General features: G+C 39.2%; 2 protein-coding genes and 1 long non-coding RNA gene across 4 annotated transcripts; 1 reads left to right on the forward strand and 2 right to left on the reverse strand.

Moving 5' to 3' along the window:
• The first annotated feature begins 1,183 nt into the window (after positions 1–1,183).
• LOC127762754 (MADS-box transcription factor 27) lies at positions 1,184–10,012 on the forward strand. Its single transcript, XM_052287235.1, has 8 exons — positions 1,184–1,803; positions 2,677–2,755; positions 7,133–7,194; positions 7,696–7,795; positions 7,889–7,930; positions 8,020–8,103; positions 8,190–8,344; positions 8,425–10,012. The coding sequence occupies exons 1-8, from the start codon at positions 1,622–1,624 to the stop codon at positions 8,441–8,443; spliced, it is 723 nt and encodes a 240-aa protein (XP_052143195.1). The 5' UTR covers positions 1,184–1,621; the 3' UTR covers positions 8,444–10,012.
• On the reverse strand, positions 6,557–12,032 carry LOC127762755 (uncharacterized). 2 transcript variants are annotated; one of them, XR_008015564.1, is made up of 4 exons: positions 11,663–12,032; positions 10,403–10,467; positions 6,956–7,211; positions 6,558–6,867 (listed from the first exon to the last, which is right to left on the reverse strand). It is a non-coding gene; the product is annotated as an uncharacterized LOC127762755 (long non-coding RNA). The 2 variants fall into 2 exon arrangements; XR_008015563.1 differs by having other exon boundaries at positions 6,557–7,211.
• Positions 12,033–18,573: 6,541 nt separating this feature from the next.
• LOC127761203 (cell number regulator 2-like) lies at positions 18,574–20,032 on the reverse strand. The gene is made up of 3 exons (XM_052285457.1): positions 19,518–20,032; positions 19,138–19,422; positions 18,574–19,043 (listed from the first exon to the last, which is right to left on the reverse strand). The coding sequence occupies exons 1-3, from the start codon at positions 19,636–19,638 to the stop codon at positions 18,961–18,963; spliced, it is 489 nt and encodes a 162-aa protein (XP_052141417.1). The 5' UTR covers positions 19,639–20,032; the 3' UTR covers positions 18,574–18,960.
• Between the last annotated feature and the right edge of the window lie 595 nt (positions 20,033–20,627).

Here is a 20,627-nt window from a genome sequence, read left to right on the forward strand (position 1 = left end):
TAAATTACGAAAACGGTCAGTATAACAGTAAAATTGTTTCCGTTTCCATGTTTTTTTTACTATTTCTATTTTCATTCTCGGCGGTTAACATTTTCACATGGCTCAGCTGGTAGAGATCGGAAACTATTGATGATTAGTCAGGAATTTTCATTACTCGTTTCTTTGCTAAACCTTGCTACAAGTGTGTGTACTAGATTGGTAGCCACACTTAGTCGTGGCAAAGTTCAGTAAATAAGTGTGGTTAAGTGTGTGTTCCTTCTCCAAATATGCCCTTAATGTTCAGTTTTATTTGGCAACTAATTAAACCAAGCATATATATACTACCTCCGGCCAGTTTTATTTGTGGTTTTGGACAAACTATATTGATAAAGAATATGTTGATAGTACTTTATGCTTGCCTATGGACAAGTATTTGTGGTAGTCAAAAGTATGACATTGGAATACCTCGCTCACCGTTGAACACAACCGTGAGTTAGCTGACCAGACTCATCCGTGACCCACACAAACTATAGGTTCCATGAATTAATTCCGATGCCCTTAGCCATCTGCATACGCTTCCTACTTTATCTTAAAGAAATTCCATGGTTTACCAATAGGCTCTCTTACTTGAAAAAATAGGTCTTTTTTTTCGATTTCTATTGAGTAGAGGTTTTTCTTTTTGTTTTCTTTTTCTGTATTTGTATGCCATGCATTCTCCCACTGTTCTTTTTAGTATCGTTGATGATTAATCTCCAAAAATATATCTTTTACCATTATTTTCTAATCATTTGTTTGTAGGAGTTACTAAAAGTTTACTAATATCATTCTCATATATACATCAAATCTTAATTAAATGAATTAATTTCTATATTGTCGATTTAAGTTTTTGATATCTAATTATGCGAATGCCAAAATGACATCTACTAAAATCTCAAACCTTGGTGAGGATGAGACATCATCTAGTACAACGAATCTGGATAAATAGCTAGCTCATGTCTCATCCTCACTAAGGTTGTTTTTTTTGGGACAAAGGGAGTATTTGTGAACGAAAGAAGGCCAAGCATGCACTTAATCACCACCTTTCGTGCGTGCAACGATTTTTCTCTTGGCTCTAGCTAACCTAAGCCGGGACACTTTTAACAGGCCTTTTAAATGGCATCCAGCCATAAATTAAACTAATCGCCAATATCAGGCAGCAGCCAATTGGGCGCTGTCTCCTCTTTCCTCTCTTCCCCCTCCCCCTTGCGTTTCATTGCTAAATAAAGCAAGTCGCTGGCAATTTGAGGAAAGTCCACCCATACCCTGCAAGTTGCATCCACCACCAGAAAAAGCCTCTCCCGCAATCGCCACACACCAAACCACAATTAATCCCATCAAATTCCCCCTATAAGCTTCTTGGCCTCTTTGCAGCTTTCTTCTTCCAGCTCCCAGCTAGATCTCCTCTTGCCTTCTTTGGCACATTCGTTCTTGCTCTCTTCTGTGGATTATTTGCCTCCGGCTCCGGCCAATCGGCGGCGTGGCGCGGGCAGATCGATCGATCTCATCGGCGGCGGGGATTGCCTGTTATTTCTAGCTATAGCTTGATAGCTCAGCTAGCTTGGTCATTTCTGGTGAGAGATCGATCGAGATAGCGGCGAAGAAGATGGGGAGGGGGAAGATTGTGATCCGCCGGATCGACAACTCGACGAGCCGGCAGGTGACGTTCTCGAAGCGGAGGAACGGGATCTTCAAGAAGGCCAAGGAGCTGGCCATCCTCTGCGACGCCGAGGTCGGCCTCATGATCTTCTCCAGCACCGGCCGCCTCTACGAGTACTCCAGCACCAGGTCTGTTCTGTTCTTCATATCATCGATCATCCGTCCTCTCTCCTTGCTTGCTTGTTGCTTGTTGATGATTAACTTTTGCTTGAAGATAATATTTGTTATTGATTCTTGTTCTTTTCCTGCGCTTAGCTTTTTCTGCTTTAATTTCCTAGTATTTTGATATTTAGCCAGGGAGCCAGCATGGGCCATGGCCAGCTCTTCTCTGTGCAGTCAGAAAGATGCATAAACTATGCAAAAACTGCCCTCTTATTGAGAAAAGAAATAAACTATGCAAAAACCGTATATAGACATTCATGCACCTAACTAAAAAATGGTTATCACATATATATATAAGAGCTGCACGGAGTAATGATTATATATGTTTTTGTCTTTATTTTTTCTTTTGAAGGAGATCTGTATGTGTAGTTCTTCTATCTAATTTATCTTTTGTTTTGCATATGTATATTTTTTTTCTTCCTTGTTCTTGACTACTAATTAATTAATTAATTGCAAAACTAAACATTGTCTTTGGTTTGTATTAATTTGTATATTACTTGGCCGTACGTTATCATGTGATCAACATATATGCATTGCAGAAACCATCAAATGAAAGAATATGTGGTGAATGGCAGATAAAAAAATGATCTAGGGTTTCGTGATAATATGAAGTGTATAGTGTGTCTCTAAATGAAAATTTGTATTACTTCGATCTCTCAGCTGTGAATAATTGCATGGGTCTATACATCTCAACTACCAATTAGGAGGTGTGTTAGATGGATGCTTATTTCTTGGTCAAAAAATAACACATAAAAATCACATGATTCACATATATGATGTGTAATCTTAATTAACAGATTAAATTTTGTTACTTACCGTTATATATATGCAAATATGCAGCATGAAGTCAGTTATAGATCGGTATGGCAAGTCCAAGGATGAGCAGCAAGCCGTCGCAAATCCCAACTCGGAGCTTAAGGTTTGGTTCCCAAGATTGATTCTTACAATTTATACAGTTTGATTATTCTCAGATTAAGTGAGAAATATATCCACTCTAAAAAAAAATTAGATCATCCTGAAAGCAAATGCCACAGTGGAGTTTAGAAGTAATACTTAGCAAGCTAGCTTGCATGCATCATAGCTCGAATAATCACACACTATATATTTCCATTTTGTCCGCCATATATAGGTTCCTAACTTCCAATTACATATAGACACAGTAGAACACCATTTGTTTTAAATATAGTCCTTGCGCTGGAGTGTTGCCATTCGTGTAAGTTTCATTAATTTCAAGGGAAATATGTGTCTCTTTTATGGTAAATTTTGGGGAGTGGGGCCATGGGGGGGAGTATGTAGCACACTGAATTTTGATGAAATAATAACAAGAATAAAATTATTTGATCTTTTAATAGATATAGGTGCACATATTATTTTTGTGTGTGCTAGCTTTAGATATTTACACCATTGCAACATAAATATATATTGCATATGTCTCCTGGCAAACTAATTAAATTGTCTAAACTCAATGTTAATCTACTTATGTTCTATGTCTATCCAAAATGACCAACCTCTGATTGAGTATATATATACATGGATAGTTCCCAAAAAATTGCAAGTCTGTTTGTACACATTTGTTATGGAAATAATAAACTAAGCAACTAAATAAACTTAATAATACATTATCAACTAAAGAAATATCAACCATATATACGTAAGACAATCTATATTATGCAAACAAATAAAGCAAGCAAATAATCAACTGCATAAGATGACCATATCTTTCTTGGCAATTAACAGCGTGGTTTTCATAATGAGTATATTTTAATCTTAGAGATTTTATGACTGATATGACTTGATTCATCTTAGCGTACTTCACACCTTATATAATCCCTTTTTCCATTGTAGTGTATTGTACAGTTTTGTTCTGTGTTATCCAAAATAATCACCTTGCCCTAGTGACGTATGAAAATTGCCTAACAGTTCAACTTTAGTTTTAGATTTGTGAAGAATGAAACTAAGTATCTAATTAAGATTAAAACATAGATAAACCAAACATGGAGCATTGCATGAATAATTAAAACAACCTTCCTTATAAATAAAGTCATTGTGGTTTGTCAGCATTTTGATTCTAATCTACCTATATTAATTAAGGAAGTCGATCTTACATGTAGTCTTTGATTAGCGTGGAGCTATCAATCCTCGTGGTCAATTTTTAATGCATGGTTGATATCATCTTATATCTTTGATATCCTACTCAATGAAATCTGATAAGACGAAAAAATTCACCAACAAATTCACATGGGATAGGGGCCAAGACGATTAAACGTACCTTTCGCATGAGAGAAAAACACATTGTTTATGATGTTTATATAGATCCTGATGGGCCTGATAAGGTCTGGAAAAAAAAAGAACTGGGAGTAAAAATGATCTTTAAGATCACTTAAGATTAATGGTAAATATAGATAAACCAAACATGGATATAAACATCATAACATGCCGTTGGGCTTGTTAACCGATCATCTTTAGTACTGGTTTATAATTGGTCCGAAAGATTTATGATTTGCCCGACCGAGTAAAGATCAGTTCTCCAGTAGTAACTTAAGGACACGATCGCGAAGTCAGGGAAATTGAAGTAATAAAAAGAAGAATGATTCATCATGTTTTGTTTGAATATCGATTTTACAACCAGTCCTGATTCCTGAAAATTATAACTTCATTTTAAAATAAAATTGGATTTGAAAAAGTTGATTAACAAGGATTTATTTGGAAGGAGATAAGTTAAAATCCCAGTAAGAAGGTGAAAGTTTTATTGTAGTATTATGTGAGTCACAAGCTAGTAATCATGCTGGTTTTAATCTTCACAATCAGTACATTCTGAAATTCATGTTAATTTAAACATTTTCATACAATTTGTTCCAATCGAAAAGTAATATCTACTCAGAGCTTCAGTTGAGAGTAATTTGAAACAAAATCAAGCATATGGTGTCAAAAGAGGTAAATTCGGGACTTAGGCCCCTTTTCTTTCAGCTTGGGATTATTATAATCCAGATTATTGGGAGTAAGCTGAAAGAAACAGACAACTTATTGAAATAGCTTATTATAATCTGAAGCCCAACTTATTATAATCTGATAAGCTCATTTATGTGAGCCTTTTCCAAATTATTGGGTGAAAAATTACCCACCATGCTACCCCCACTCCCTCTCTAGACTTGCGAACCCAATAATCTAGACTCTAATAATCTAGGAAAGAAACAACTAACGGCTTATTCTACTACAGATTATAATAATCTACCTTATAGTAATATGACTTAATAATCTAGATTATAATAATCTCAAACCGAAAGAAACAGGGCCTTAATTAAGGAAGAAGTGGGCAAATAAAGAAGCTCTGACCAAAGCCCTACAGGGCCACATACCTAGTACGAGGTAGTTGGGTCAAACAAGTAACCAAATTATATCTTTTAGATAAAGAAACAAGTAACCAAATTATAGTTGTTTAAGACCCATCAAACAAGATGTAAGTAAGTAGTATTTGCCTTGGGCTGGATTTTTAGGATGTCAATACAGACTTACCTTGGGCTGGGTTGAGTAGTCGCAAGTGCAACGGGCTGAAATAAATTTAGGGCTTTCAGACTTTTGGCCCACCTCAAATTGGCATGACTCTGTATCTATCAAAATTTGACTTGACAGGAAAAATAAAAGAACAGATCTCCACCAAAATGGAATCATGTACTCGATACTTACAAAGAGATGTGCATTACAATCACATGCAAACTTGGGTAGAAATTATGAAGACCAGAGTGGCAGCTCATGTTTTTCCACTTAAACAGAAATAAGGAGTAAGTCCTCCTGTTTGCTCAACTATTCAGAGAAGATACAAGGAGAACAACACAAAAAAAATAAAAATAAAAATAGAAATAGAAAGTTCACAGTACATGCAAAAGAATAGCTAATCTTTTAACAAAGAACTCTGTTTTGCACCATCTTAGCAGCGGTTTTTATGTGGTCAGTACGGCAGTCAATAGTCAATGAATTACACCCCTGCAATCTAAGAGTAACAAGCATTCAAAGAAAATGTCATGTGCCTTTTTTGTCCGCAAAGGTGAATGCTGAACATGTGAGGATACAAAAATAGTGAAATACTACATCCGTTCAAAAATGTTACTAACTACTACAGAAAGAAATATTTTATAGGACTATGAATAGACTATGAATCTAGACAGGAAATGTCCAGGTTATATTTTGGGACATAGGTGGTATAGTAGTAAACTACATGCTCAAGAAAGCACCTAGGCACTGGTTTTCCTTTCTCAAATAGTAATCCCTACAAACCTTGCATTCTGCTGAATAGGGATAAGCAGCTTGGAACGCTCATCAACCAAGGTTTAAGACACTAACTAGGATTCTAGGAATGCACTAGGTAGCATGTTAACAGCAGAAATTAACTTCATAAAAGCTGGAATTTTTCATTTGCTTGAGAACAGTCATACATCTTTTTCCTTCCAAAAGTAAACATATATTATTCAGTCTCATTTGATTTACAAAAGTACAAAGCTGAGTAGCATGGGACAATGAACGTTCCGCTGCCAAAGCACAGGTGACAGGAAAATTATAGTGCTATTCTGATGAACAATCAACTCCAAAATTTACAGGATCACTCACTGGGCATTCCTAGAGAAATTCCTGCAAACCTACAAAACAAAGAAACCAAGGATCAAGCCATGAAACTAACATAATGCATTTAGAAATTCATAATTCACTACTAAGAATTGTGACTGGCCTCATGATCAACTCAAAACTGCCCTTCCAAGCAAGCATGTCATGGGTAATAAGAGAAACATTCAGCAGTGGAAGCCAATACACAATGTAGAGACGACGTAATCTGATCAGAGTAAACAACAATAGATGATCAGGATGGACTAAACAGTTTACATGTGCAGCCTTCATTATAAGAACACTAGGAACAATTTTCATACATATTAGATGTTTGACTTCCTTACCAGACTTTACTCATCTAGCACCTTACCAGACTTTACTCACCTTGCTAGATGTTCATATGTTGATGAGTTCATTTGCAATTGCCTGGTGGCACTAGCATCCATGGAAATAAATATATTTTTGTTAATCAAAAGATTTAGAAGAACCATTAAGATAATGTCAACATTGTCAAAACATGTACCTGCCTCCATCTAGTTTTCATATTATAACTGTTGTAAGCATCATGCTTCAATATTATCTCATGCCACAAGAGTTTTGTTATTAATCATTGTGTTTGTTGGTCAGACATGTTTATTACTTTAATTTTGTCTTGTGTGCCTGTAATTGAATAACTCTACCCTGCTTTCTCACTTGATAGTTTTGGCAAAGGGAGGCAGCAAGCTTGAGACAACAACTGCACAACTTGCAAGAAAATCATCGGTATGGTCTGAAAAACCCTGCAAAATTTCCAAGCATATTATTCATTAGAAACTTGTTGGAAAGAGAAGCGCTAGCATGTACTATCTGAAACCAGCAAGATAGTAATAAAGACAAAAGCCAAGAATCAATGCCCTACAAGTAAGCATTATCATGTGCAAGATTACAAGCACCTACCAATCAACCCAAATACTTGAGACAACAAGGATACTATTAAACACAAATAAACCAAATCAGAACTACTCTGCTGTGAACTCAGTTTCCAGTTCTAAGAAAAAAAAAATAGATCCTCCATATCAGTCTATAGATCAGTCCTATACTCCTATTGGTCAGTATTGGTATCGCTCCCTATTGTATGGTGCATATTGATCCCATAAATGACTAGAAACTATTGAAAGGCCATTGATTTCACACGCAAGCATAGAGAACAAGATATTGCGAAGCCATAATTGCTACTAATAACAAGACAAGAAAAAGGTATCACATATTGGTTTGCTATTATAGGCAGTTGATGGGCGAAGATCTATCTGGGCTGAATGTTAAGGAATTGCAATCTCTAGAGAATCAGCTGGAAATAAGTCTACGTAGTGTCCGTACAAAGAAGGTCAACCCACTTATCATATTTCTCGTTATGCATTGATCATTTATAAAATAAACTTAACTGACATGGTGTTACTGTTACTGCTGCTGTTTTCAGGACCACGTCTTGATTGATGAAATTCATGAACTGAATCGGAAGGTCTCTATAGCATTTTAGTTTTTGTAATCCTCCATGAAGGATGTTTATTATTATTATTACTTTAGTATACTGACTCTACTTGGTTGCAGGGAAGTCTAGTTCACCAAGAAAACATGGAATTATACAAGAAGATCAGTTTAATTCGTCAAGAAAATGCTGAGTTATATAAGAAGGTAGCCAGCATGTTAGATAAAGAAAACATAGTGTTGCCACCTAACCTGCTTAGCACATACTGACTTATATTGTAACAATGTTTTAGATCTACGAGACTGAAGGACCAAGTGAAGTCAATCGGGATTCACCAACTCCTTACAACTTTGCAGTAATTGAAAAAACAAATGTTCCTGTGCAACTTGGACTCAGCACACTACCACAACATAGTGACGCCGAACAATCAACTGCTCCTAAGCTAGGGTAACACTTAGCTCTACGTATTTTCAGTCCATTTGCAAATCCAATCTTCATTGGAGTAACGAATGTTCAAACACATGCAGGTTACAGTTGAATCCATGACCAGAAAAACATTGTTTTGCTACACCCTTGTATGCTGAAGGGATACTATTTGCTGTCAAGAGTTGATACTCAGATCAAGAAAAAAAAAACTATTCATGCCATAGTGATTGAGAAATGGACTTGTATACTGGAAATAAATGCCACAGTGGAATTGAGTTGTGGAATCCAGGCAATGAGTGTTTTATGATTCAATTTTTCCATGTATTTTTCATATATTAACCAGTGCGGGCTTGTGTAAAAAATATAACCAGGCAAGGAAAATTAGCTGTATTGTGCATATGGAGCAAATTTCAGGCGTTACTACCATTAAAATCATGACATGCTGTAAGCAAATATCTTGTAGACCTTTATCTACATAGATTTTTTTCAGTAGAGGCCTCCCTACCGTTTCAAAAGAAAAAGAATGCAGATGATTGATATTTCTAATGCCTTCAGACATGGATAATTCATAACTATTGCGATGTGGAACCTTCTTAATTTTCAATTTTTAACACACTATCTACAAGTGGAATATCATAATCATTTTCTTGTCTTCATTAGTAAGACAAGTTTGAATGCACGTGCCAATGTGAGACAACCGTACCATATAACGGCCATTAGTGCTAGATTGGCTTTGCACCATGAAAACATTGGTTTTACAACCTACTGTGAGGACATTAAAAGCAGAGATACTCTAGCTGGCCTGTTTGGAGATAAACAGTCGAGAAATATGGTGAAGACAATCAAAGTGTTTATTCCTGGGATGCAGTCCAATCCCAAATGATGGATCCAGAACAAAGAAAATATACCTTCCATATGCCTATGTGGGGCTAGAAAGCCCAAGTGCCCAACAAAAGCAAGGGTCCAGTAATCCCTAATCCCAGAAGTATTGAGGGCTTTTGAGTGAAATCCAGCACATGCGGGCCAATATCCTACCAGAATGGCTCAAGCAAGGGTTCTGGTCATATTGCAAGACAGCCCAGAAAGCTTTGAGGTTTGAGCTAAGAAAAAAAATATTTATACATGCAGGAATTGCCCTAGAGGGATGGCCCAGAAAGCTTCGAGCTAAGAAAGAAAAAATATCTACCAAGAAAAACTGTCTAGAGTTATTATTCAAGCTTCATACATGTACATACTGAAATCAGTGGCAAATCTAGGATAAAAATTGAGGTGCTTATGTAATTTGCATTGATAGGTCAAAATATGAAAAATTGATACATACTCCAATTAGCGCACCAAAATCTAAAATAATTCATAAAGCAGAGATGTGACCACCTAATCAAATTATAAATTAATTCTATCCTTGGACGTAGAAAAAGAGTAACCATGGTAACAATTGCACCACAAGCCCATAACCAACAGGTACTAGTCTTCTAGAAGCTATGTAAACCCATCAATTACAGAAGCCATGATCTAATCCCATCACCCATTGGCCTTGCTATTTTTGCTGTACTGTACGTAGGCACTAGGCAGTAGGCTACTAGCGCCCAGACTAGCCACAATCGTGGATTCACCCTGACTGAAATTTCAGTGGCACCCAACAAAATCCACAGTTGGGCATCAACTAACAAGGTTAACACATCTACAACAGTGTGGATATAAAAATACATGATCTTATAGATAAATTTCTATAATTTTCAAGAATCGGTTATAAGATGAATCTACATCAATCCCAGTAACATTTCTAATTAAAACAAATCTTTACTGCTTCAAGAGTTACTGGTTGCAATGAGCCGTTTTGTACTCATCTCCTCTCTTCAAAGGTGTGAGAGTCATCTTTGCAAAAGCATGGCTACATCCATTGCAATTCATGAAAACATCACTATCCATCGAAAAACACATGCACTTGGCTAGTTCAATACAAATTAAAAACAAATATTTGCACATGCACTTGGCTAATTCAATAGAAATTTAAAACAAATATTTGCTCATTCTGAACCTTACAGGATTTTTTTAATGGAGAGTGAATTATGGAGGTACCTAAAGATTTTCTTGCAAGATGTGCAGTTGCTGCCACAAGCTTGTCACCGTCCCCTTGCATGAATCTGTCATAAAGCAGTAGATCGAATTTAGAGCAACATTTTGGGAGTGGAGCTGAAGTAACTGGAACTAGTAGATGTAACAGATCAGCACAATCGCAAAGAATAACTAGATGCCATGTAGTATTGGCTCACACCAAAAACTGTACTCTTATCAATTAAAAAAACTGCTGTTCTTTCGTGTTAATATAGCTGAGTTTGCCATGGAAGCAGTGAACCATGCATTCATACTGATTTTGCACATACAATAAAAGGACCTCCACAGAGAAGAAACATATGAATGCTTCCTCGCTCTATCTAATCATAGAGAGGAAAACTCTCAAAGTAAAGCCATACGGGTAATTTGGAAAACAATCATAGTTTCATCTTCCTCATTAAAACAGTAACATATGCATGCATCTGCCTGATAGCCTAGCGAAAATTGAACAAGATCTAGCCCAATAATTGAATTTTCTAAAACATGCAGGCAAATTTCACCGTTTTCTAAAAGGAATTTATGATTTAGATCTACTGCGTCCTACAGTTTAGCAAAAACACATCATTCAAACTCCTAAGACCAATTCTTCAAATGCGCGCAGGTTCACAACTTGTTGGCACTACAATGTTAGTATCCAAGGGACAAAGCCATTAACAAATCTGTTACCAGGGAAACATCACATGGAAGGATGATGTTAGAAGGGAAGCGGAGACTGGAGTTTGTGTTACATACTTCTTCTTATAGCACTGAAATGTAGCTCCTACATCGCATTATTATTCAAACAAAAGTGGACACAATCCAACACCACTACTTAATTTGTAAATCCTGCACAGTTTTGTAAACAAAATTCAGAAGTTCCCGACAGAATCGTCCCCTTTTAAATCAACTGCCACTAATGCACGCAAGCTGATGAACCATAATATATTACCACCAAACTTTAAGTTGACTATAATTTCCTGGCATTGTGGTCTCACTCTCCACCCATAATTCCCTCGAGTGTCTGCGCACGCAAGCAAACAGTCACAGTATGACGTATGCCCTGATATGCTAATACTGTACCCCGAAGGGCTTTTCTAGATCCAAACGGAAAAAATCGAAACACGGCAGAAGCCCGAGCTTCTCACATCGTCCTCCAATGCAAGCTATAGCAACGGCACGTATACAAGCATAAAAACAAGCACATGAACATACTTTTCACTGAAAGGGAAAAGCTCGGACGCTCACCTGAGAAACCACGCGCGCGCCGCACCGGCACCGTCGAGGGGAGGGGACGGCGGGAGCTAGCGGAGAAAGGCATTGCGATTTAGGTGGTGGCCGGGGCCGGGGCCGGGAGAGTGGTCAGGGAGGGGAATTCACGAGATCGGTGCGGCTGCGCCGCGCCGTCGCGCGCGGCGGTGCCGGCGATGGCGGCTCAAAAGGGGGAGGAGCGTGCGCCGGATCTGGGCGGCGGACGCGGCGTGAGGACGGCGCGCGGGCGCGCGCGCGCGCGGGTGCCCGTGGCGCGGCATGTGGCCGTGGAAGCGAAGCAAAAGCCGCGACACATGTCGCTCCCGGCGGAGGAGGAGAGGCGAAGAGATATCTGAGCTGGCCGCGATCCATCGATCCATCGGTCTATTAATGCCGCGATATGTAGGCGCCTCGCCGAAAATATCTAGGGGATTTCCGCGATTAAATAATGCGGCGGAAGGAGCGATCCACCGAGGGCCACGTCGCCCACCCCTTCCCCCCCTTCACCTCGGGATGATGCTGTGCCGTCCGTGACCGTCGGATGGAGGAGGTGGAAGGCACGGATCTTCGCGCGTGCCGACACCTGTCCCGGCGAGGAAGCGGGTTAACGGGTCCCCGCTCCAGAGAAGGGTCTACAGAAATGATCGACTGTACACACATGTCTAGTGGTTACTCAAAATAAAAGATTTCGTCGGGTGGTGGTAGTGATCCACTTGTCTGTGCTCTAGGCTAGTTGTACAAGTAGGGACATAAGTTTTATTATTTTTCGAAACCTAGCACTAATACATGCGCTTGTATAAAGATACACATACTAGTGAATCTTCCTGTATCGCGGAAGCTGGATTATTACGGGCCATATTTGGTCTTTAGGTTATTCTTTTTAATGCACACTCACACACATTATTCTTATGTGAGTGTCTCGAAAAACTAAACTGCTATATCCTAACATTCATGAAATCACCATATATTACTCGATATTGATAGGTACGCCGTTTATCACTGAAAAAGTAATTAGCTATAAATACGACCACTCCTACTTAAATATAGGATTTTAATTCGGGATGAACATGTCCTATCAAAGAAAAAACTAATCATTTGAGGGCATTTTTAAACAAAAGAAACGGTTTTAGTACAAAAGGCCTTTCCAGTACGGTCCATCACTCACGGACAGTGTTGCTCTGGCTAACACAAATTCTATTTCCCTTACTGCTTAAGATTAGAAAAAAAGAACGGGTACGTAGCATCAGTTTCTGCTCTGTTAAATATGTCCATTGGAATTTCTAGTGGCACCTAATATAGTATTTTGTTGCAACATAGTGCACGTGTCTCACGACGTACTACCTCCATTTTTTAATAGATGACACCGTTGATTTTTTCTCACATATTTAACCATTCGTCTTATTCAAAAATTTTATACAAATATATAAGATATAAATCACACTTAAAGTACCATGAGTGATAAAACAACTCACAACAAAATAAATTATAATTACGTAAATTTTTTGAATAAAACGAATGGTCAAACGTGTGAGAAAAAGTCAACAGCGTCATCTATTAAAAAACGGAGAGAGTAGTAATCTTTTTGTTATTTAGATTTTTTTTGCTATATTTTATTTAAGAAAGTAAACTCATACTCCTTGCAAACCTATAAAAGCTTATGCTTATCATAGGGCAAGTTCCACTAGTTCTCTTGCGTGTCCGAACTCCGAAAAACCACCCTTCATGTTGCAAAAAGTTTTGGATCAACAAACAAATATGTTATAAATTTATTCTTGGATTCATTATCGCAAACATAAATATCGCATTTTCTAGATAACTTCATTACGTAAAAAAAATATGAACAATAACTATCATTTTTTATTTACAATTATTTTATCGTTGTCAAATTTGACATAATAGATAAATGTCCATACGAATAAAAGGAAATACTATATTATAATATTCTAAAATAAATAAAAATGTTATTTTATGAAATATGTTGCACATGTTCTCCATAGGAAATATTCACCTTAATTGGGTTTTTTATGCGTGACTGTACAGTTTGATTTTTATTGTTTCTTAATAGAGTAAATTGTATTGGTGGTATATAAACTTGTAGTATGTAAACTTGTAAATTGTCCGTTTCAGTACACGAACTTGTTTAGTTCGTGCGAACGAGGACCAAAATATCATTGCTTGGTTTTTTTCATCTTTTTTCTACTATCACTATGTCATATTCTATTTTTTATTGGAGAGGTGTACGTCTAATAGCCACTTTTTCATATATATGTTTACATAGTATCCTAATCAGCTCCTGAATCAATAAGATTAGCCATGTAGTGTCCTTTTCACCTTCCTCCGCACGCACCAGACAAGTTCATGCACCAAAACGAGCATTTTGCAAGTTCATGCACTAGATTGCATCCACCTGACAAGTTCGTGTACGGGCAATGCAATTTACTCTTCTTAATATTAAGAAGTTAAAGAGTTGAATTACACAGTTTTTATACTTGTATAAAACCTTCAGTTTAGATAATAGGTGATGTGAGATTCATTGTCACCAACATTTTTTCCTTTTTAAAGAGTACAGACTTTTTTTTTGGAAAAGTATAGATATTTCTCTTCTTGATTGGTTGATGAGAGGTTGTGGTGCTGTTGGTGTTCTCATTACCCCTACCCAAGTTTATGACCTCTTAGGCTCAATTTTGGTGCCTACCGCTTTATATAGCCAGAAGGTTTTATTTTAACAAAGGGAGTATGTATTGAACATAGGGTGATTTTCTTTCCAGCTTCAACCCTATTCATATATATGTACAAAGAAATTAATTATGTCGCTAGAAAGTTATTACATTTCTAATTAACGGCAATAATGTTGACACCTATTAACAATTGTTCTTTACCGAATTAGAGTAGCTCTTAAAGATTCATCAAGTGACTTTGATTATCCATTAATCACCATGACTCGCATAAAAAATGTACTATTTAGGGTTTAGGATAGCTGAATTAATGAATTATTTGATTTGTGTGATAGCTATTTGAGGGTATGAACGGATGAATTAACTTATATAAAGTTCAAATTTTATTTTTATAAAGGGATTCCATGATATATTTTTTTGCACGAAAAGAACCATTTAGAAACTTAGGCAGCATGCTAATGAAAAACCAAAATATTGAACAGAAAACATGTCTTAGGGCTGGTTTGGTTTGTGCTTTACCAATTTTTGTCAATGCTAAATTTTGACAAGTTTTGGCATGGCTAATTTTGGCAAGGCAAAGTTGTGTTTGGATTGAAGCCAAAATAGTGTAAGTTAACTATTGAAATTGCCTATTGAAGATGCACTTAAACCCCCTAGTGAATTTTGGTGATTAATGACAAGGTGGTTAAAGGGAAGTAACGTGTTTATCAAGTTTATAAACAAGAGTTTAGTCCCAAAGTATGTTGTGATGGCTAAGAATACATGGAGACCCCCCCCCCCCCCCAATTCGAATGTTCCTAAATGCGAGAAGAACCGAGTGGTTAGACTAGGTTTTACACTTTCAAAATTGAGTTTGGGGAAAACCGTACTATTAAGAGGGGTTTCAAGTGTGGTTCTAGGGTATACAAAGTGCTCTTAGTCATATCCATGAGTCAAAATATTTTTGGAATCATTTTTGAAAAATGATTTTCTCCCCGGGACAGAGAGGGCTACCCGGAGGTTCTGGCTAGAACTTCCGGGCGCCGTTTAAAAGCAAAAATTTCCTAAGTGCTGCCCGGAAGTTCCTGGCACTTTTGCCCGGAACCTCCTGGCAGGTTTCCAGTTCAAACTTGTGAGTAACGGCTAGATGACGTCACCTAGCCGTTATATATATGGATTTCGTCCCCAGCTCACCCTTTGCCCATTCCACTTCAGTTCTTTCATGTTCTAGGGTTTTCTAGCCTCTCCTAAGCTCCCTTTGCTTCCTCCACTTAAATCTAGAGCCTATCTTGAGAGATTGAGAAAATATATAAGATTGTAGGAGTGTTTTGGAGATGGTTTGAAGATTAGTTTTGATTGAACACTTTGGATACCTTGTGGGCCGTCACTTGGGCTTATTACTCTTGGAGATCTTCTCCCAGACGGTTAGGTGTCGCCCGTGAGCTTCCAAAGATCTTGTGGATGTCCCGGGAAGATTTGTGAAGGTTTTCCTCACCTCCGCAAGGAAACGAGGTAAGTGAGTAAAGATTCTTGTGCTGAGTTTTCAGAGGTTGTCCTAGGTAAAGCAATTTGCATTTGTGGTCTTTTCTAGAAGGAATTGTGAGTTGGATCTTGGTGGTCACTCAATTCTAGAAAATGACCTAGAAGTGTTGAGTTGAAGGCTGTGGACCTCTTCTGGGATTTTTGCATAAGTGAGGCAAGGGGTTAATCGAGACCCGGCTCTTTGCAGCACCTCAACGGAGAGTAGGATCCGTGTGATCCGAACTTCGGGAAAAAAATCTCCTTTGTCTCTCTTGTGCATGTTCTTTGATTGTGTCTGCTGGTATCGTGTGATCTATAACTTGTGCATCTCTATCTGAATTTGCCGCTAGGACCTGTTTTTCTTCTCAGATTTCGATTGTATCTGTTGCCCGGAAGTTCCTGGCTCAAGAACTCCGGAAGTTCCGGGCAACTCTTCATTGTTCGGAAGTTCCGGTGTTCATTACCAGGAGGTTCCGGGACTTGGTAAATTTAACCGCTGCGATTGTTGAGAAAATTTCAGGAAAGCCCATTCAACCCCTCCCCCCCCCCCCTCTAGGCTACATCTCTGCGCGTTCACCTATTTTCTTAGGCATGCCAAAATTTGGCTTCAAACCAAAATTTGGCATGCGAAAACTAAACTCTATTGAAATTGCTAAATATTGGTAAGGCTAATTTAGGCCTCAAACCAAACCAACCCTTAAACTCCCTTGTAACACCATGTCCTGATAAGAGGTCAATTGATATTGGTTAATATTAAGCTCACATTCATAACATAATGATTTATTTCGCCATTATGAATACATAGTACAAAAACTAAATACAACCTAGCATAATCCATTATAATTATGTAATCAACTCTCTGTTCTAGTTTAAACGGAAACAAGTATAGGAAAAACTCAACCCGTAGCGGTGGATTCTTCTCTCCACATCCCACCTTCAATTTGTTTTATGTTATTAACAAAATAAATTGTTATCCATATCTGACTTAATAGGTGGCAAAGAGGTAGCGCTAGAGCGGTCATGATCACCTTAGCAAATCGTCTTAGTTGACTTAGATATGACGCTTCCTCGTGCATGTGGGAGTCAAAGATGCATGCATGCGTTGTTTAGAGGGCCAGAGAGATATCTTCGGAGACTTTGTTTATTAAAAAAAAATAGATTGATGGTCTAAAATATTGGGTCCATCATCGGTTTACGTGGAATCAGTGGGCATCGATTCATGGTTTTAGTGTAAATTAGTTAATATGGATCTTAAATTGTTAATTTATTGAGTATATAATATAATGGTGTAGTACATTATTTGAAAATAATAGTCCAAACTAATTAGTCCCCTAATTTAAATGAAGACTATATTACATTATTATTAATTTAGTGGGTAAATATAATGGTGCAAACTTTATTAATAAACATTTTAGAGCTAATTAGGTTATGCATTTTTAGAAAAATTATATGATGATATAATATTTATGAAAGTATGATTATTTAAAAAATTTTATCACTAATAATAAGTGTATCCATGAAAAAAAGAAAAAAAAGTACGTATGTAACTACCTATGTACGTACCTATGCAACAGGAGGAGAGATCGAGGTGGAGCCGAATTTTCCCATCTAAGCACATGTGCCCCCTAATTTCAAATGTGAGCATGTATTGTCCAGAGTTCTATTTCTAATCGAATTAGCTAGTACAAAGCAAATGATCCACCAACATGTATTCCTAATGTTTCAATTACAGTACCATGTTTTTTTTCTCTCATTGCTGATGCCGCTTCTATGTAAAACAAATTAATATTTGTTAGCACAAATTATGATTTTGATGATCCAAGCAAATGGGTTAGATTTGAGCTTACTGCTGTAGTTCCAATTTCTAAAACGAAAACTCAAGACTGACGGCATGATGGCAGGGTGCCCTATCTCGTAATGGTTGACCTAATCAATTGCTAATTGTATTTGGGTTTTCTTTTTCAACAACAAACAGTGTCAAGTAGGCTTAATAAACAAGCTGCTACGAGCAAGTGATTTGTCATAACGATCAGCAGCCCATCAGTCTGTTATATTTTGTTGCAAGTCCGATGGGACGACCACTGCACACACACGCGAGCTTTTGATTAGAAACAAAATTGAATTAGACGGTTGCATGTGCTTTAGATGGGAAAATTTTGGGGAATGCATGGCTGGTCTTCGACACAAACAACCGGATCCCCTTTTAATTATTTGGTAGAGCCAATTCTTTAGTAGGATTAGAGTTCATGTTATCTAGTTGGGTTGCTAGCAATATCCTCAATTGATACATGGTGAATAAAGTTTCAGAGTGTTGCCAAATTGAATATTGGGTATTTTCCAATGATTTGGCTCCACTTTAAATCACACTACTATTTAAAGTTGTCGAATAATTCGTTTGGTAAATTTCGGTTTAGTTCCACCACGGTCAAAAAAAAAAAAGTTGAGGATTAGGCTTACATTGCAAAAAAAAAAAAAGTTTATTTTGCATCACTTCTGTTTATCCCAAATCCCAAAATAAATTTATTTTTCAGTAGTCATTGCATCGGGATAAATGCAATGAGAGTAGATAGAATAGAAAATAATTACGTCGGGATTTAATAAAGTTGGGTCATTCTAGATTCTTTTATTGGTATATGTGGGATGGATGAAAATAAAGTTATTTTAGGTCGAAAGGAGTACACGATAAATAGATGCTTGTCCAACACCAAATTGATCATCTCACGGGACCAGGGGTGCACAAATAGTGGAAATTTGTATTATACTGAATTCGGAAATCATTTCTATGTGCCATGGTTTACGAAACAGCATACACATCAAGAAATGAAAATTGCACATACATGCATACATATTACAACTACCTGCTGGTAGGTTTATATAAAAAGGAACAGAGGGAAACCAACAAGAACAAGTTCCCCATCTGCTAAGCCTGGCTATGTGATCTACGAACCATCAAATTCTTCTTGCAATTTGCATTACGCGTAATAAGTTATAGACATTTTGAATTATTTTTTACAAACCCGCAAGAAAAATCTGGCTCGTATAGTCGTATGTAGGGCATATATAGCTGCCCTGCCCTGCCCTGCCCATCTCTTGCAGAGAAGCCGCTGATCACTCGATCGATCAGCGTGTCATCCCGGGGAACATGTGCGGCGGCATGGTCATCGCCGGCTTGTGACCCTGCCTCTCCATGTTCGCGTGCCATCCTGCACAAAACCAACGAAATCGTCGTTGTCACGATCAACCAACCATATATAGCAGTACTAGTAAATTCCATCAGAAAAATGGTTGTCGTTTTACCGAGGTTCATGTCGAAGCCGCGCTTCTTGAGCTCGCGGTACTCCTGGGAGAGGGCGCAGGGCTCGCAGAAGAAGTGGACGGGGCAGTCGGCGCAGGGCTTCTCCTGCAGGCCGTACTGGGACCGCATCTTGGCGCGGTAGAAGCAGGAGTAGACGCAGTTGCAGCCCGTGAGGAGCATCACCAGCGCGTACAGCGCCCCGCTCGTCCCGCACGACGACGACCCCCGGTCGATGATCTCCGCGATCTGCCCGAACGTGATGCACGGGCACAGGCACGTCACGCAACCTGCCGCACGCACAACGATCAATCATCGATCAGCGCACACACGCCATGCCGATCGAGCAAGAACACAACCGTATCGGGGGGGGATTACTACTTACAGTTGCCGCAGTCGTCGAAGCAGTTGAAGAGGCCGGTGGACCAGGCGGCGAGGGGGACCTTGCCCTGCATGGCGAAGGCGGTGGTGACGCCTCCACCGACGTCCTCCGGCTTCGAGTACATGCTGCCCCGGCGCGGCGCCTTTGTCGATCTCTCGCTCTCCGGCCTTCGGGTGTGAGGCTCTCTCTCTCGATCAGAGGGTAACCGGCCGAATCGCGGACTGGTCGTCCACCGTCCTCCGGCTTCGAACACTTGCTCTTCAGCGAAAGCGGCGGCGTCGACGAAGTTTACGGGTAGTGCGCTAGTGTACTAGTAGTATATGGTCGAGACTTTTTTGGGCGTGAGATAGGATTGATTTGCTGGCTGGTGATGTTGATCGAGTCGTCGTTCGCGTGGTGGCATGAATGCGTGATGGTGCTGGGTAGGGTATGGTTCCGTGTGTGACGGGGGTCAAGTCGTCGCCTGGGCCCCAGCCGCTTGCCGCGACTCGGCGGCAAGCTTTGGTTTGACTGGCCACAGCCTTGTTTCTTGACTGGTGGTGGAGGGAGTCGCTTGCCAGAGTCCAAAAGGACACCGCAATTTTTGCGATTTGGGTTGGGGGCTGGCTGGGAGAGTGGTCAGGGAGGGGAATTCACGAGATCGGTGCGGCTGCGACGTCACGCGGTCGCGCGCGGGCGGCGCGGCGGTGCCGGCGATGGCGGTTCAAAAGGGGGAGAGTGCGCCGGATCTGGGCGGCGGGAGGACGGCGCGCGCGCGAGAGAGAGAGAGTAGGCGCGAGAGAGCGGGCGCGCCGTGGCGCGCCGTGGCGCGGCATGTGGCCGTGGAAGCGAAGCAAAGCCGCGACACATGTCGCTTCCGGCGGAGGAGGGAAGGCGAAGAAATATCTGAGCTGGCCGCGATCCATCGATCCATCGATCTATGCTGCGATACGTAGGCGCCTTGCCGAAAATATCCAGGGGGTTTCCGCGATTAAGGCTGTGTTATTCCCTATTTTCCCAACACACCTCTCTCAGTTTTCCACGCGTACGCTTTGAAACTACTAAACGATATGATTTATAAAAAAACATTCTATATGAAAGTTGTTTAAAAAAATCATATTAATCTATTTTTCA

The sequence above is a fragment of the Oryza glaberrima genome, chromosome 2 (genome assembly GCF_000147395.1).
Source record: "Oryza glaberrima chromosome 2, OglaRS2, whole genome shotgun sequence".
Lineage (NCBI taxonomy): Eukaryota > Viridiplantae > Streptophyta > Magnoliopsida > Poales > Poaceae > Oryza > Oryza glaberrima.

Coding starts and splice junctions, on each gene's coding strand:
- LOC127762754 (XM_052287235.1), top strand. CDS start 1,622: ATGGGGAGGGGGAAGATTGTGATCCGCCGGATCGACAACTCGACGAGC. Junction 2,756..7,132: donor ATCCCAACTCGGAGCTTAAG/GTTTGGTTCCCA, acceptor CTCACTTGATAG/TTTTGGCAAAGGGAGGCAGC. Junction 7,195..7,695: donor AACTTGCAAGAAAATCATCG/GTATGGTCTGAA, acceptor TTGCTATTATAG/GCAGTTGATGGGCGAAGATC.
- LOC127761203 (XM_052285457.1), bottom strand. CDS start 19,638: ATGTACTCGAAGCCGGAGGACGTCGGTGGAGGCGTCACCACCGCCTTC. Junction 19,423..19,517: donor CTTCGACGACTGCGGCAACT/GTAAGTAGTAAT, acceptor TGCGTGCGGCAG/GTTGCGTGACGTGCCTGTGC. Junction 19,044..19,137: donor CGGCTTCGACATGAACCTCG/GTAAAACGACAA, acceptor GGTTTTGTGCAG/GATGGCACGCGAACATGGAG.